The sequence below is a fragment of the Chironomus tepperi genome, unplaced genomic scaffold (assembly GCF_022539635.2).
Source record: "Chironomus tepperi strain 1889 unplaced genomic scaffold, CSIRO-AGI_Ctep_v1 contig_335, whole genome shotgun sequence".
Taxonomy (NCBI): Eukaryota; Metazoa; Arthropoda; class Insecta; order Diptera; family Chironomidae; genus Chironomus; species Chironomus tepperi.
In genome coordinates this window covers 1784703-1802123 of record NW_027226457.1, presented here as the reverse complement: position 1 = coordinate 1802123, position 17421 = coordinate 1784703, and the positions used below count along the sequence as shown (strand labels likewise).

The following is a 17421-nucleotide window of genomic DNA, read 5'->3' as shown; positions in this document are numbered from 1 at the left end:
CAATTTCGAAGCAGAATTTTTACTGAATACATATTATGAGACAGAAAGTAGTGATCATACCCATAGCCAAACTAGACCTATAAATTGTGAGAATCTCTAAGGAACCTTATCTGTTAAAAAATGAACTTTTTGAAAAGAAAATAAAGAAATAAAAATTTTTTATAATATAAATAAAAATAATGTTAAAAAAATTATTAAATCAGAAAAAATAAGATTCACGATAATGTTTTAAGTTTGATGCGATAAAAAGTTAATTTATGTATTGCATTGCATTGCACACCGGCAAATTTAAAGAAAAATTGAACGAAAGGAGGTAAAAAAAAAGTTTTCGCGACAGACTCGTTTTTGCAGATCTAAAGATGCTTTATTTCAATTCCAATATTGAGACTCTCTGCAGCAATATGAGATAAAAATGGAGAAAAAAAGGTCGAAGGAGTTAATGTTCATCAACAAGGCAAGAGAATAAGGGAAAAAAAATATATAATGTTATTGATATTTGTTATTCGAGAATTGCTCATAAGTAAAAAGTGCACATGAGAATTTACGTTTTTTACTTCTCATTGTCCTCTTACATATTTATAGAATTTTTTTTCCTCCCGTCATCAATACAATACCGATAAAAATGTAGCACACAGCAGCAAATGGAGATACATGATGAGAGATTACGCTAACGTTTACGTATTAGGAATGAAGGAACAAAAAAAAATTAACTTTTGATAATGCTCGATGGGAAACGTTGAAATTCCAACTTTTTTTTTGTTATTTTTCAATCATTAAGCATTCTGAAGATGGCATGGACAGTAAGCACAAAAAACAATATATGTGCTTCGTCTCCACATAGAATTTTCTTATAAATATTACGCACAAATTATACTTTCAGTTCTCATTCTAAACAGACAAAATCGAAAAGGCCTTATAAAACTTTGTATCATTCAACAGAAGTAACGCAAAAAAAAAATCGGCAATTGATGAGCAAAAAGTGATCTTGAAATGAAATAAATTATCGTTTAGACAAAACGGAGTTCAATAAAAATTCTTCAAACGACTCATAATGTTGATTTTTTGTAGCTTGGAGCTGGGAATGATGTATGGGAAAATATAAGTGATGAATCTTTGGAAGAATTGCAGATCCGAAAACCACAAGTTGGTTAATCGATGACAAAATTCGATTCTAGGCCGACTAAACTCTGATTTGGTGCTGTATTGAATTTTAATCTGGCACCATTCCAGAGATCCAGGGATCAATCAACTGACTTATGTTAGTTCGGGACAGTTGTAACTCTTTTCAAGTCTTAAACATAATTTGGGTGATTGAGGAATCCAAAGTCTGATTTGAAGCTGAACAAATATCAAATTTTCTCAATTACCACTAAATTCACTACTGAGAACCGAGTCCTGTTCCAGCATATGTCCTTAAAAGGATAGATTAAAAGCCTATCCAAACCCTGGATGAAAAGTGGTTCGCAATACGTAAAAAGAAAGCAACAGAATGCAAAAAGGACTCGAAACGAGATTCACATCTGAAAATTTTGCCAAAAACAAATCTCCCTGTAAAAAACTCCAAAAAGATTACCGTTGAAAAACGAAGATAAAATCATTCTAATTTTTAGAGATTCGAACTCAAATGTATCGATAAGCCATTCCTATCTTACAAATTCATCCATTTATATGATCAATATTATTGATTATTCAATTACTTAAAATCCGAATTTCACCTAAATTAAAATCATCAAGCATTTAAAGTCAGCATGTTCATAGCTCAAACTATACAAACATACAATAAACTTCCTATAAGATTCCCAACACGTGAGAATCAAAAGAAATCTCAGTTATAAGAATTTCTCTCCCTCTCTTCCACCACATATACGAGCATATAACATGCGATATTTTATAGCATCATACAGGAATAAGAAACAACAAATAACTCGACATACACATGAATCATAACATTAAAGAGAAAGAGTGTGAGAGCTGCAAGATGCTATAAAAACTGAATATTTTATTGAATAAATAGAAGAACTTGAGCTTTAAGGCGGAGTAAAAGAAGTTGAGTAGCATTTGATGTTTAAATAATAAGACATAAAAGGGAAACAAAAATTCAATTAATTCACTTTTTAAAGGAACGGATTTTTTAAAAAAATGTTGAGTCTATGGACTTACGGTCAGATATCATTTTCTTATTAAACTGAGAGGTTGTGCTCTGAAAAAATTGGAATAACCAAAAGGATTTAATTCTCTTGGAATTGTGCAATTACTAAAAAAAATATTAAATGGACAATTAGAAAAAATTTAAAAAAGTGAAAAAAAAGCGGGAAAAAACTTAAAAATTCTTTAATTTTGATTTTTAGTTTAATTTTATATCCAAAATTTAGTTCTCCTCTGCTTTTATAGAAATAATTATTACCGGCATATTCAAAATTCCTTCCGTTGAATTCACCACATTTTTGGCTTTTAGATTAATTTTTTTGGTATTTTAGTGTAAAATTAGTTAAAATTTTCATTATTTTCTAAATTATGCTCGTGAAATTAATTCGGTTCATTTTCTTTTCTTTATCCTCAATGTGATTTTCAAACAAAAAAAAAATTAAAATTTATAAAATTATTCGTTACTGTGTAAATGGATTCATCAATACCGTCTATAACATCGGGTAATATCACTTCAACGTCTACAATTATTACAAGTACACCGCCATCGACTAGATTAAGTTGTTCAGTTATTGTCGATCCTACATCGTCAGACGATAAAACACAAACTACTTCTAGTGCCTTACTTACAACTTACTCATCAACTTCTACAGATCCACATCACACACCTAAGCGCGTCTCATCGTCAACCGTTTCGAGTCCAATTTTGACTCCACCGACTGGAAAAATCCTTAGTAGGAACTGTAATGGTACAAGTAAGTGTAAGAATTTATTAATTTTTTAAGTTATTGAGTAAGACTTTTTATGGATGAAGATTTAATGCTGAAAGTTCAATATTTCAATATTTTGGTCAAATTGTGGACGAAAAACATTTCGCGTCTTCAAAAATTTGATGCAAAAACATTTATCAACTAAATTTAGATGCAGAAAGTTCTGCATCAATTTTCAAAGTCTACTTAGATTTTCTTGACTGTAAAATTAAAAGTAATAGTCTTAAACTGCTGATTCCTCCCAGTACATCCCAAGAGATTCCAAACAATACATTCAATACACATTCCACGGTCAAGAAACATAAAAATTAATCAATGTTAGATAATTAATTACATGAAACTTCTTGTTTACTATCGCGACAACTAATTCATGCATTTTTTGCTAAAGACAGCATTAAAAAATGTTCAAATAATTGAGATCAAGATATTAGTCAGTTAAGAAGATGTGATGAAAGACACCGACAACAAAAATATTTGCACAAGACGATAAAAAAATATTATTCTACAGCCACTTTCGTGTGGCTCCTTTTTGTCTGAACTATAACAAAAAATTGCACATTTTTCTTGAGTAGAAGAAAAAAAGTCTCAAGCTATGTGGTTTGAGATTTAGTTTTTTGTGTGTTCTGATAGATGTTAAATGGTTAAAGACTGGAGGGAAAAAATAAGCTGGAAGTCGCGGGATAATTTTGTGTTTAGAAGTAAAAAACTAAGTTGGCTGTGATTTTAGAAATCAGATTAATTCAATTTTTTCTAAGATTGGAATTTTTAAACTTTTTTTTAAAGGTTCAATAGTTGAATTTGAGATTTTTAGTGGAATGATCGTCTAGCGATTATGTTGTGTCGTAAAGGATTCGACTTGAAGGAGGAAATTTATGCGAAAAATAGAAATTTCGTCGTTTTCAAACTTTGATTCAAAATCTGTTTGTTTTGTTTAATTGTTGAGTGTCTTAGTTTTGATTTTAAGGATATAGACTTGATAAACTAGCTTAATCTATTTGCAAACTAGATTTTGTCTGCCTTGTTAAACAGAAAATTGATAATCAGAATATTTCGAACTCATAAACTCACGGATTTCTATGATTCTTGACAAATTTAACAAATTATTCAAAATCTCACAAAGTAACCTCAAGTTCAGTCAAAATTTCACCAAGCAATTCACATAACCTCGAAAAATCAACTCAAGATTAGATTAATATCAAGATCCCAACGATAAACCAGCACATGCTCTTGAAATAAATGCACAATGGGTTTTGACTGGCGCACATTGTGTCACAAATATTGTCAGACAAGGCGACGCCATATATGTTCGTGTTGGAGATTACGATTTAACAAGAAAGCACGGAAGTCCTGGTGCTCAAACTCTTCGTGTTGCCACAACGTATATCCATCACAATCACAATTCACAGACACTTGACAATGACATTGCACTTTTGAAGCTTAGCGGTCAAGCTGAACTTCGTGAAGGAGTTTGTCTTGTCTGTTTACCAGCGAGAGGTGTGAATCATGCGGCTGGCAAGCGTTGTACAGTAACTGGATATGGTTATATGGGAGAGTCAGGTCCAATTCCATTAAGAGTTCGTGAAGCAGAAATTCCAATTGTCAGTGATACTGAATGTATTAGAAAAATTAATGCTGTGACTGAGAAAATCTTTATCCTACCTGCATCAAGCTTTTGTGCTGGTGGAGAGGAGAATAATGACGCATGTCAAGGGTAAGTAGATCTATGACTAATTGGTAGACATTGAATTGACTGACAAAATGATAAAATTATCTTAGTGACGGCGGCGGTCCACTAGTGTGTCAAGATGATGGATTTTTCGAGCTAGCTGGTTTAGTGTCTTGGGGATTCGGATGTGGAAGACAAGATGTTCCTGGTGTATATGTCAAAGTGTCATCATTTATTGGATGGATTAATCAAATCATAAGTGTGAATAATTTATAATATTTATAAAATTAAATTATTTATTATTTAGGCTCAACTAGGAATGTTACTAATATTATTATATAATATGGAATTAAGAATTAAGTTATTGCATATGAAATTTTTTGGTGGATGAGATTGAGATTTGAAAAAGACTGGTAATTTCATTTTCATTCACTTGAGAAGATATTTTTTTTGGTGAACTATGTGTATGGTCATGTACTGAGAATCAGAATTTGGATTAATTTTTGCATCATTTTACTGAATGCACTTTTGAGGCAGAACATTTTTGCATCATTTTTTGTTACTGAATGCACTTTTGGGGCAAAATTTTTGCATATTTTTACAGAATGGACTTTTGATGCAAAACTTTTTGCCCTTTTTTATTGAATACATTATTGAAGCGAAATATTTTCGCATCTTTTTTACTGAATACACTTTTGAGGCAGAACTTTTTGCATTTTTTTTACTGAATACACTTTGGATGCAGGATTTTTGCATCTTTTTTTTATTGAATGCAATTTTGAAGCAGAATTTTAACTGAATACATATTATGAGGCAGAAAGTAGTGATTATACCCATAGCCAAACTAGACCTATAAATTGTGAGAATCTCTAAGGAACCTTATCTGTTAAAAAATGAACTTTTTGAAAAGAAAATAAAGAAATAAAAATTTTTTATAATATAAATAAAAATAATGTTTAAAAAAATTATTAAAACAGAAAAAATAAGATTCACGATAATGTTTTAAGATTGATGCGATAAAAAGTTAATTTATGTATTGCATTGCATTGCACACCGGCAAATTTAAAGAAAAATTGAACGAAAGGAGGTAAAAAAAAAGTTTTCGCGACAGACTCGTTTTTGCAGATCTAAAGATGCTTTATTTCAATTCCAATATTGAGACTCTCTGCAGCAATATGAGATAAAAATGGAGAAAAAAAAGATCGAAGGAGTTAATGTTCATCAACAAGGCAAGAGAATAAGGAAAAAAAATATATAATGTTATTGATATTTGTTATTCGAGAATTGCTCATAAGTAAAAAGTGCACATGAGAATTTACGTTTTTTACTTCTCATTGTCCTCTTACATATTTATAGAATTTTTTTTCCTCCCGTCATCAATACAATACCGATAAAAATGTAGCACACAGCAGCAAATGGAGATACATGATGAGAGATTACGCTAACGTTTACGTATTAGGAATGAAGGAACAAAAAAAAATTAACTTTTGATAATGCTCGATGGGAAACGTTGAAATTCCAACTTTTTTTTTGTTATTTTTCAATCATTAAGCATTCTGAAGATGGCATGGACAGTAAGCACAAAAAAACAATATATGTGCTTCGTCTCCACATAGAATTTTCTTATAAATATTACGCACAAATTATACTTTCAGTTCTCATTCTAAACAGACAAAACCAAAAAGGCCTTAACTTTGTATCATTCAACAGAAGTGAGGAACAAAAAAAAATTCGGCAATTGATGAGCAAAAAGTGATCGAGAAATGAAATAAATTATCGTTTAGACAAAACGGAGTTCAATAAAAATTCTTCAAACGACTCATAATGTTGTTTTTTTGTAGTTTGAAGCTGGGAATGATGTATGGGAAAATATAAGTGATGAATCTTTGGAAGAATTGCAGATCCGAATACCTCAAGTTGGTTAAACGATGACAAAATTCGATTCTAGGCCGACTAAACTCTGATTTGGTGCTGTATTGAATTTTAATCTGGCACCATTCCAGAGATCCAGGGATCAATCAACTGACTTATGTTAGTTCGGGACAGTTGTAACTCTTTTCAAGTCTTAAACATAATTTGGGTGATTGAGGAATCCAAAGTCTGATTTGAAGCTGAACAAATATCAAATTTTCCCTGTTACCACTAAATTTAATGCTGGGGACCGAGTTTTGTACCGAGACATGCCCTTTAAAGAATAGATTAAAAGCCTATCCAAACCCTGTGTGAAAAGTGGTACGCAACACGTAAAAAGAAAGCAAAAGAATGCAAAAAGGACTGGAAACAATATTCACATCTGAAAATTTTGCCAAAAACAAATCTGCCTGTAAAAAACTAAAAAAAGTTTGCCTTTGAAAGACGAATAAAAAATCATTTTAATTTTTAGAGATTCGAACTCAAATTTATCGATAAGCCAGTCCTATTTTACACTTTCATCCATTTATATGATCAACACTATTGATTATTCAATTACTTAAAATCCAAATTTCACCTTAATTAAAAATCATCAAACATTCAAAAGTCAGCATGTTCATAGCTCATACTATACAAACATACAATAAACTTCCTATAAGATTCCCAACACGTGAGAATCAAAAGAAATCTCAGTTATAAGAATTTCTCTCCCTCTTCCACCACATATACGAGCATATAACATGCGATATTTTATAGCATCATACAGGAATAAGAAACAACAAATAACTCGACATACACATGAATCATAACATTAAAGAGAAAGAGTGTGAGAGCTGCAAGATGCTATAAAAACTGAATATTTTATTGAATAAATAGAAGAACTTGAGCTTTAAGGCGGAGTAAAAGAAGTTGAGTAGCATTTGATGTTTAAATAATAAGACATAAAAGGGAAACAAAAATTCAATTAATTCACTTTTTAAAGGAACGGATTTTTTAAAAAAATGTTGAGTCTATGGACTTACGGTCAGATATCATTTTCTTATTAAACTGAGAGGTTGTGCTCTGAAAAAATTGGAATAACCAAAAGGATTTAATTCTATTGGAATTGTGCAATTACTAAAAAAAATATTAAATGGACAATTAGAAAAATTTGAAAAAGTGAAAAAAAGCGGGAAAAAACTTAAAAATTTTTTAATTTTGATTTTTAGTTTAATTTTATATCCAAAATTTAGTTCTCCTCTGCTTTTATAGAAATAATTATTACCGGCATATTCAAAATTCCTTCCGTTGAATTCACCACATTTTTGGCTTTTAGATTAATTTTTTTGGTATTTTAGTGTAAAATTAGTTAAAATTTTCATTATTTTCTAAATTATGCTCGTGAAATTAATTCGGTTCATTTTCTTTTCTTTATCCTCAATGTGATTTTCAAACAAAAAAAAAATTAAAATTTATAAAATTATTCGTTACTGTGTAAATGGATTCATCAATACCGTCTATAACATCGGGTAATATCACTTCAACGTCTACAATTATTACAAGTACACCGCCATCGACTAGATTAAGTTGTTCAGTCATTGTCGATCCAACATCATCAGACGATAAAACACAAACTACTTCTAGTGCCTTACTTACAACTTACTCATCAACTTCTACAGATCCACATCACACACCTAAGCGCGTCTCATCGTCAACCGTTTCGAGTCCAATTTTGACTCCACCAACTGGAAAAATCCTTAGTAGGAACTGTAATGGTACAAGTAAGTGGATAAATTTATTAATTTTTCAAATTATTGAGTAAGACTTTTTATGGATGAAGATTTGATGCTGAAAGTTTAATATTTCAATATTTTGGTCAAATTGTGGACGAAAAACAGTTCGCGTCTTCAGAAATTTGATGCAAAAACATTTATAAACTAAATTTAGATGCAGAAAGTACTGCATCAATTTTTCAAAGTCTACTTAGATTTTCTTGATTGTAAAATTGAAAGTAATAGTCTTAAACTGCTGATTCCTCCCAGTACATCCCAAGAGATTCCCAACCGTACATTCAATACACATTCCACGGTCAAGAAACATAAAAATTAATCAATGTTAGATAATTAATTACATGAAACTTCTTGTTTACTATCGCGACAACTAATTCATGCATTTTTTGCTAAAGACAGCATTAAAAAATGTTCAAATAATTGAGATCAAGATATTAGTCAGTTAAGAAGATGTGATGAAAGACACCGACAACAAAAATATTTGCACAAGACGATAAAAAAATATTATTCTACAGCCACTTTCGTGTGGCTCCTTTTTGTCTGAACTATAACAAAAAATTGCACATTTTTCTTGAGTAGAAGAAAAAAAGTCTCAAGCTATGTGGTTTGAGATTTAGTTTTTTGTGTGTTCTGATAGATGTTAAATGGTTAAAGACTGGAGGGAAAAAATAAGCTGGAAGTCGCGGGATAATTTTGTGTTTAGAAGTAAAAAACTAAGTTGGCTGTGATTTTAGAAATCAGATTAATTCAGTTTTTTCTAAGATTGGAATTTTTAAAGTTTTTTTAAAGTTCAAAGGGAGAATTTAAAGTTCTTAGTGGAATGATTGTCTAGCGATTATGTTGTGTCGTAAAGGATTCGACTTGAAGGAGGAAATTTATGCGAAAAATAGAAATTTCGTCGTTTTCAAACTTTGATTCAAAATCTGTTTGTTTTGTTTAATTGTTGAGTGTCTTAGTTTTGATTTTAAGGATATAGACTTGATAAACTAGCTTAATCTATTTGCAAACTAGATTTTGTCTGCCTTGTTAAACAGAAAATTGATAATCAGAATATTTCGAACTCATAAACTCACGGATTTCTATGATTCTTGACAAATTTAACAAATTATTCAAAATCTCACAAAGTAACCTCAAGTTCAGTCAAAATTTCACCAAGCAATTCACATAACCTCGAAAAATCAACTCAAGATTAGATTAATATCAAGATCCCAACGATAAACCAGCACATGCTCTTGAAATAAATGTACTACAATGGATCTAAAATTATAAATAAGCGCGCAATGAGTCCTTTTTATCCTTCAATTCTCATATCCTTTTCAAAAACATCTTCAATTGAACGTGAATAATAATCACAATGAACAGTCCAACTGCTTCATTTGTGAGCCTTCTGTTTATTAAATTTGAATAGACGATCGTCAAGCAACAATTGAAATTATCATTCTTTCTTCATCCACTGTGTATTTATTTATGAATAATAAGAAAAAAAGAGGAACTATGCGTAAATCAGACACCGAGAGCCGGACATATGTAAGGCCCATTGAAAACCAGAGCGAGAAATTTGAATAAAAGATCTAGAACGGGTTACCATATGGCCTCGAAACGGTTTTTTTCTTTAAGAAACGGTTACACATAATCAGTCGAGAATACAAAGACTTTAAGAAGCGTTAAACTCACCCCACAAAAAATTAACATAACAGCCACAAAAGCATCTCTTTTTTTTTTAAAGAAAGCCAGCAAGCAAACGGAATTTCTGGCATCCATAAATTTCATCAAATACGGCAACTAATGAAATGCGCGCAACGACAGCCGAAATAAAAAAAATTAAGAATACAGACAAATTAAGAGCAAAAAGTGTTTCCATGATGATGAGTGCTGCTTTAAGAAATCAGCAAAAATTTTCATGCAATGTCATTTTTACGATTTAAGGCTTTATTTCATTTATGAGACATTTTTTTTAGTTCCTTTCTGTCCCGACCCTTTCTTATTTCTTATTTCTTAAATTGCAACGAATTTTTACTTCTTCTTCATTCCTTTTTTTGCTTACCTTTTGGAATAAAAAAATCCCGTCATATGCGCTTATTGTAAATTCCTTTTCACATCAGAATTGAGATCTGATTGGATGAAGAAAGCTAGGAGAAAAATTTCATACATGATAAAATAATAGAAGGCTGTACCTTCTGCATCTTTACCTTAACGACCCCGATCGGCTCTTGTCAAATAATACTTCTTTTTTTTGTGCTGTTATGTACATATAAACTATTCAACTCTACAGTTAGTTAGAAGGGGTGACTTTGTGTTAATATATTGAAAAATTTTGTAGAATGATCCTTGATTCGGAATAATTCATATTTATGTTCTTGAATAGAAGCGTAACTAACTTGGATGGAAGAAGAAGTTCAGCTTTTGTTGCTGCAAAAATATGTGTAATTTACTACTGAATTATTGTAGTGGTTTTTTTAATGAGGTATTGAGGATTCAAAAAGCGAAAAAACTAGGATTTTTGGCTGATTTAAAATTGAATCTGGATTTTGTATAAGAATTCCGGATACTGAGAATATTGCAGAAATTTTTGCAGCAGTTTGCAGATCAAATGATCTTTATTGCTTCTTTGCGACTCGGGATAGAAGCGACATGATTTAATCGTATCAAAAACATGATTTAAGTTAGATTAATTTTGATCACACCTTTGGCAAGTTTCTAAAATTTACTGATTAAGTCACATTTCTCTAAAAATTAATACAAGCACAAATGACTAAAAATCCCCAAAGTCATGTAGCATTTTTGGCATTTTTGGGAATGGTAAAAATTATTCTTATGAAAACAAATCTTACAAATAAGTAGTGAAGCTTAGGACGGAATGACAGACAGAATGAATAATAAACTAAATTCTAATAATAATTTTCTGACACCTTATCTGATAACGTAACTTGACAAATTATCGATGACTTACTTATCATAAATTGGAGTCTTACACATCCAAAACCGCAACGGGCTCATACAAATGTCTAATTTTACAAACCCTAACTATCATTAAATTGACTAAAATGTATGAAAATATTTAAAATATGCGAAATCAATCAAATTTCTATAATAACTCAATTGCCATGAATGATGAATAACATTTGCATGAATAAAGCTTTTCAAAATTGCAAGTTGAAGTTTATTAAATTGGGGTTGAATAATACTTATATGCATAATAAAGAAATTGCAGTGATTTTTGCACATATTTTTCTTTATTGGATTAGAAAATTGTTTTGAAAATATTTTAAAAAAATTTAATTTTTTATCGGAATTTTTCAAAATTTGATTTTACTTTTTTGCAATCTCAAAATTTCGCAAAAGTTGACAATTTTTCAAAAACTGAAGTTTCAATACTGAGTTTCGGAAAAAATAATTAAAAATTAATGAATTTAAAATCTAAATTAAATTTTTGAAAATTCCGCAATTTTCAACTAACTTTAACGAATTTGCAAGTGACCTTAATGTCAATTATTTTCTGACAAAACTGTTAATGAACATCTTTAAGATTCATCTGAAATAACAAAAAAAATCTAGTTCATATTCCTGCAAGCTGAATCCCATGACAAATCTAAATTTTTTCATCACATCTAGTTCTAATCAAGATGAAAACTCGTTTCTCTGAGAATTTTCTTCTCAAATCTTAAATTTTATTAAGCATCTCAAATTTTTTTGTTCTTAATGCAACAAAATTATCAAAAAAAAAAATTGAAATTGTACAAAAAAAAGATAGATTTATTACATCTTATTGTTTCCCATGTTTGCATGTCTAGCTATTAAAGCTAGATTCTCACGAAACAGCATTTTATCCTTTTTCATAAAAAAAAATGTTCAAACATCAAAAAAAAAAAAAAATCTTTAGAATCAGCTTCAGTTCCTCTACAGCATAAAAAAAATCTTTAATGCATCTAGCAAAGAGACACACAAAAAAAACAATCATTAAAGATAAAAAACGTCCACACACAAAAAATGCTGCTAACCCTTTCTTTATTTCTTCTCAAAGTCTTTCCTTTTGTCTACATCCATACCTTTATTTGCATATTCCATTGTTCACATACAGTTTTTTTGACCGGGGTCCGCGATTCACATACTATACAGCATACAGAAAAAGGTTATAAAATGATGAGTCGTGAATCAGGTAACGAAACTGGTTTTTTAGGGGAAAGATGTTCGGGATGTTATTTTTTTATCCACAGACTTCTTATGTGGGTTTTTTATGCATAGCTTTTATCGTATGCGCCCTTAGGATAGAAACAAAAACGTAGAATAATAGAAAAAATTTGAATAATCTTCCTTATGAGGAGAAACGTGTGAGTCTCGTCTACGATCGATTAATTATTTTTTGTTTATACTTTCTGAATGATAGTTATGCAAATAGATTTTTTTTGTCCTACATCGATGCTGTTTCGGTTCCTTTTTCTCTACGATGATGATGGGAACGACGACCTTAAGCAGTGAAAGAAACAATTGAAAGACTTTTTTTTTTCGTCATGCGATATGATAGTAAATTCGTGAGAAAAATGGAAAGAAAAAAAAGTTCAGCGAAGGCAATCATCCTTGATAATGCTGTAAAAAATGAGCTCGAGGAATGATTTGTTAGATTTTTTTTTATAAAAAATTTATTTAATGATCATCTTTTTTTGAGTGACTGGGTGAGAATGTTAGAGGGTTGTCGGTGGGTTTCTGAGACTGAGTTTGCATGGGAATTGGATTCTTTAGAACTAAAATGCTTTTGCTGACTTAGACTTTGAGGTTTTATAAGTGTATTTCTCGATTTAAACTGAAAGATTGATAAGTATGGTCAGTCACATACCAGAGCGATATGATCTGACAAATTCCATTATTCACCGTAAAAATTGGGACGGAATCAGCCACCACGCTGCCGTCGAAGCAACTTTGCATTACTTACTCACATCGCTTGTCGTTCAGATCAATTGTGATCTATGGCATTCCTCAAATGGATCCTAAAGTTGACTCCATCGATGGTCCGCCAATATTTTCAAAATTCTAATAGCTTACCGTTGATACGGCGACTAGCAAAAACGTTGCACTGTTCGGTATAGTCGCATTACGGACGATAAGACAACAGACTTATTGAACATTTTCCAAAAATTTCTATCAACTCATCAGTCTAGATCAATAACCTTTCGAATATAAACCAACCATACTAAATGACAGTCTTCCTGACAACTCAATTACATCCACAGCTTAAAGTCAAATTGCAATATAATTTCAAATGATTGATGATAAAAGGAATGTCATTTCACTGACCATATCATTATCAGTTTGACAAACTTTCGTCTTTTTACATTTATCACGTATGCGTGCCTCGCATAATTAGTGTTATCATCAAATCTTCTAGAAAAATAATATTGAATTTATAATTTTTTGTATAACAAAAGAGCTTCTCTTGTTCCCCTTACCGCTAGCATTAAATCTTCTTCTTATAACAATAGTAAATTCAGGTAGTTAAGACGAAAGGTGTGGTTTACTCTATAACATTATGCTTTATTATTGTATTTTCCTTCTTTCTTTGCAGTGGTACACACGTCGAACCCCTCAAATGAAGCTGAACTTCAATTATACAGAGTATTACAGAGAGCAAGTCTACTTGCATATTATGACACTCTATTAGAAATGGGTAAGTGCAAATATTGTTATTGCAAATCCATTGATTGGTAATTTTTCATGAATTTTTTGTAGGTGGCGACGATGTGCAGCAACTGTGTGATGCTGGTGAAGAAGAGTTTCTTGAGATAATGGCGCTAGTTGGAATGGCATCGAAACCGTTGCATGTTCGAAGACTTCAAAAGGCTCTCCACGAATGGATGATAAATCCTTCACTCTTTCATTCTCAAATGACTCCCAATAGTGACATTTCGATTCCTCCACCTCCGATACTTTTCCATCCCGAGCCTGGAAGTATTTCACAGCAATTACAGCAGCAGCAGAGATCGTTAGGTCCTTCTTATGTCTCTCCAGGATTTTCAGGTTCACATACAAGTACGACAACTACCGGTTCGTCTCATGGTTTTTGTAGTTTAACTGCTCCTTCATTTGGAACTCCACCCACAATATCCTCGTCCTCATCATCGTCATCAAATTTAGTTCCGTCCCTCAATCCAACTCTTACAGATTCACAAATCTCTCGAATAATTTCATCTGCTGAACGTTTAGCGCGTACTTTACCACAATTAGAACCGCGTACACAAAACATTAAGAAGCGATCAGCACGTGAGCTAGAACAAGTTATAGCAATGAGCGAGTCTGATCCTCGACGAATGGATGAAATTAGAAAATATTCAGCAATTTATGGACGATTTGATTGTAAAAGAAAACCCGAAAAGCCTTTGACGTTGCATGAAGTTTGTGTAAATGAGGCAGCTGCTCAAATTTGTAAATTTATTCCAGCATTACTGACACGGCGAGATGAGCTCTTTCCACTCGCACGTCAAGTTGTTCGGGATTCTGGTTTTGGACATTCGGCAACAATTCGTTTAATGAGTCAAAGTCAAAGTCGTGATGATAGTGAACAGCAACAAAGTAAACGTTCACGACTGGCAAGTGGATCAGGCACTGATCCTGGAAAAGTGAGTTAAATCAACCTTGACACTTCGAGTTTTGCTTATAACTGCTTTTCTGCTTTTTTTCTTACTTTAAACTGCTTTTATTATGCTTTTCTTCACAGCTATCATCACCAACTTATTATTGCTTATAATGGTTCTTGGCTTTAGGCACACAAATTTAACACGCTTTATTTCTTATGCTAACATGCTTTTCTTAATAGAAATGAAAAAAATTTAAGTATATTTTTGAATTTTAACCACACACATGCTTTCTAGAATCAAAATAATTATTTATGTTGGATATAAGTTTGATTGTAGACAAGTAGTGCAATCTTAGCAAATGCTTATTATATATTTATTGATGCTTTTTAAGAATCTATGTATTTTATTGTTGGCAATCTTGTTCGCTTTATGTAGTTGCTTCTTGTTGATTTGTTGCTTTATTGTTCCTCTTCCATGGTTGTTGTTGGGTATCGCTTATTAGTGAGTTGGCTAAACATTGCTGACTTCTCAGTGACTGTCAAATGACACAAATCAGTTGATCGATCAAAATCCGTATCTAGGTCGACAAGACTGTGACTTGGTGTTGGATATGGTTTAAATCTGACTCCATGCTAGAGACATGTTGACCAGAAGACGGATTTTGAAATCATTAACGGATTTGTGCAGTTCGGGAAAAGTTTCTATCTCTAGGTATGCCTTAGAGGTAGACATGTGGCGAAAATGATGTTCTGTATTATAGTTATCATTGTGATAAAAATGGTTTGGTGGTTGTTAATTCGGTGGGTTAATTTGGAGCTGATGCTTTTTGTACCCATCTTTACTAGAAAATTGTAGCTCAAATGGACTTAGTTGGGAATCAAGAATTCAACTTCCAAAATTGCAAATAGTAGAATGATCGTGTATTATGATCAATTTTGACGCAATTAATTATGCTTCTTAGTTAATCTGCTTTATAGATGCTTTCTATCGCTTACTAAATTTCATAAGAAAATCTCATAACTCTTGCTTTATTAGTGGCTGCAATAAAGATCTCGCTTATTAGAATTTGCTGGAATTTGCTTTTCGTGTGATCCGATTTTAATACTTATGCTGCTTCATTTGTTAATTATTGCTTTTAATAGCTGTTCAATTACTTATACCGCTTATGCAAAATCTTATATTTTGAGTATGCAAATCCTTTCACGCATCCTTAACTTTTATTCTGAGGTATTCTAAGCATTCATTTCTTTTTAATGATATGCAAAGATGCCAATGATGATGCTTCAATCCTTTTTCCTTCAATCTCCTTAATGTGATTTTGATGCTTGAGAATTTTTCTGTTGATTCAAGACATCTGTTTGTCTTTTGATGATGCATAATTTTTAAGGATTTTAAATAATATTCAAATTATATGTTTCTAATGATGTATAATTTTCATATTTTCTATGCTTTATTGCTATTTACATGCATGATTAATTGGAATGCTCATCATCAATCTCTTTAACTGCAATATTTTTAATAATGTCAATTTTTCTCATTTTAAGGATATTTCCGAAGAGAATCGCGAGAAGCCATTCATGTTTGCAACTTCTTTGAAGCCATTTGATCTATCGGAAGCGACTAAATTGTCGCTCGTCTTGAGTGCATCTCAGCAGATCAGTCAACAACAGCTTAAAGATTCATTCATGAAGAACTTTAGTCGTTATGCAACTTCTGATTTTGAAGATACCGACTCGAGATTCTCATTCAGTTCCAGCTCATCGCCAGTCCATGTAAGATTGAATTTCTGTTTACTCGAAAGATTATTGAATGTCAAACTTTAATTTCAGAACGGAAACACAAACGATCGCGACTCATTCGACACAAACTCCGAATACTTTGACAAATGTCCAGATGAAAATCAGAAATCCATGGACGATAGTCCATTGGGTGTTCAAGTGATCTCATCATCAGGAGGTCATGTTATTGCTATTGCAAATCCAGCACTTGCTTTGAGTCCAACATTTGAATCAATCGCAATTAAACGAGAAGTTGTTTCACCTGATCTATAAGCTATCAACATGCACTAATAATTTTAAATTTATGATCCCATTTTTATTGATTTTTGATTGAGCAAAAATAAGTTATTGCACACATAATTTTTGTTAACAATGCAACACTTTTGGCAATGTTCATCTCATTATTACAAAATTTTCTGGTCTAGTCCCCTTTTCTTTAATAAAGCATAAAAGAGTATGAAAAGAAATTTACATTCATTTCTCACCCTAGTCTCATTTTTGTGTATTGTTATACTGCACCAAGGAACTGAAACCCTTTAAAAATAATCTTCTTTTTTTGAAGACATCTTTCTATACACAATTGTAATTTTATGTAAATATTTATGGTATAAATCAATTCTTCTTTTATTATAGACTTTCTTTTATTATTTTATTATACTTAAAATCAATAACTAGATAGGTAATAAATGAATCTTAGATTAAATTTCAATACGTAAGATAACAAAACTATAAAGACTGTAAATAAAGATGATAATCTAATTGTTAAGTTTCAATAATCTATACAAAACTTTTTGACAAATTTAGCAACAAACCTGG

General features: G+C 31.4%; 2 protein-coding genes across 5 annotated transcripts; both read left to right on the top strand.

Moving 5' to 3' along the window:
* Positions 1-2186: 2186 nt before the first annotated feature.
* Positions 2187-17407, top strand: nab (NGFI-A-binding protein homolog). Of its 4 annotated transcripts, none has more exons than XM_070644139.1 (6): positions 2188-2648; positions 2799-2900; positions 13819-13920; positions 13983-14869; positions 16372-16599; positions 16657-17407. In XM_070644139.1, the coding sequence occupies exons 1-6, from the start codon at positions 2618-2620 to the stop codon at positions 16876-16878; spliced, it is 1572 nt and encodes a 523-aa protein (XP_070500240.1). In that variant the 5' UTR covers positions 2188-2617; the 3' UTR covers positions 16879-17407. The 4 variants fall into 4 exon arrangements, with proteins under 4 accessions (XP_070500238.1, XP_070500240.1, XP_070500239.1 ...); XM_070644138.1 differs by lacking the exons at positions 2188-2648; positions 2799-2900 and adding exons at positions 7539-8000; positions 8151-8252; XM_070644137.1 differs by having other exon boundaries at positions 2187-2900.
* On the top strand, positions 4109-5319 carry LOC139093294 (protein masquerade-like; the record flags this gene model as incomplete). Its single annotated transcript, XM_070643974.1, has 2 exons — positions 4109-4626; positions 4692-5319. Coding segments are annotated over 2 exons (684 nt in total), but the record flags the coding sequence as incomplete, so codon positions are not given.
* Positions 17408-17421: the final 14 nt, after the last annotated feature.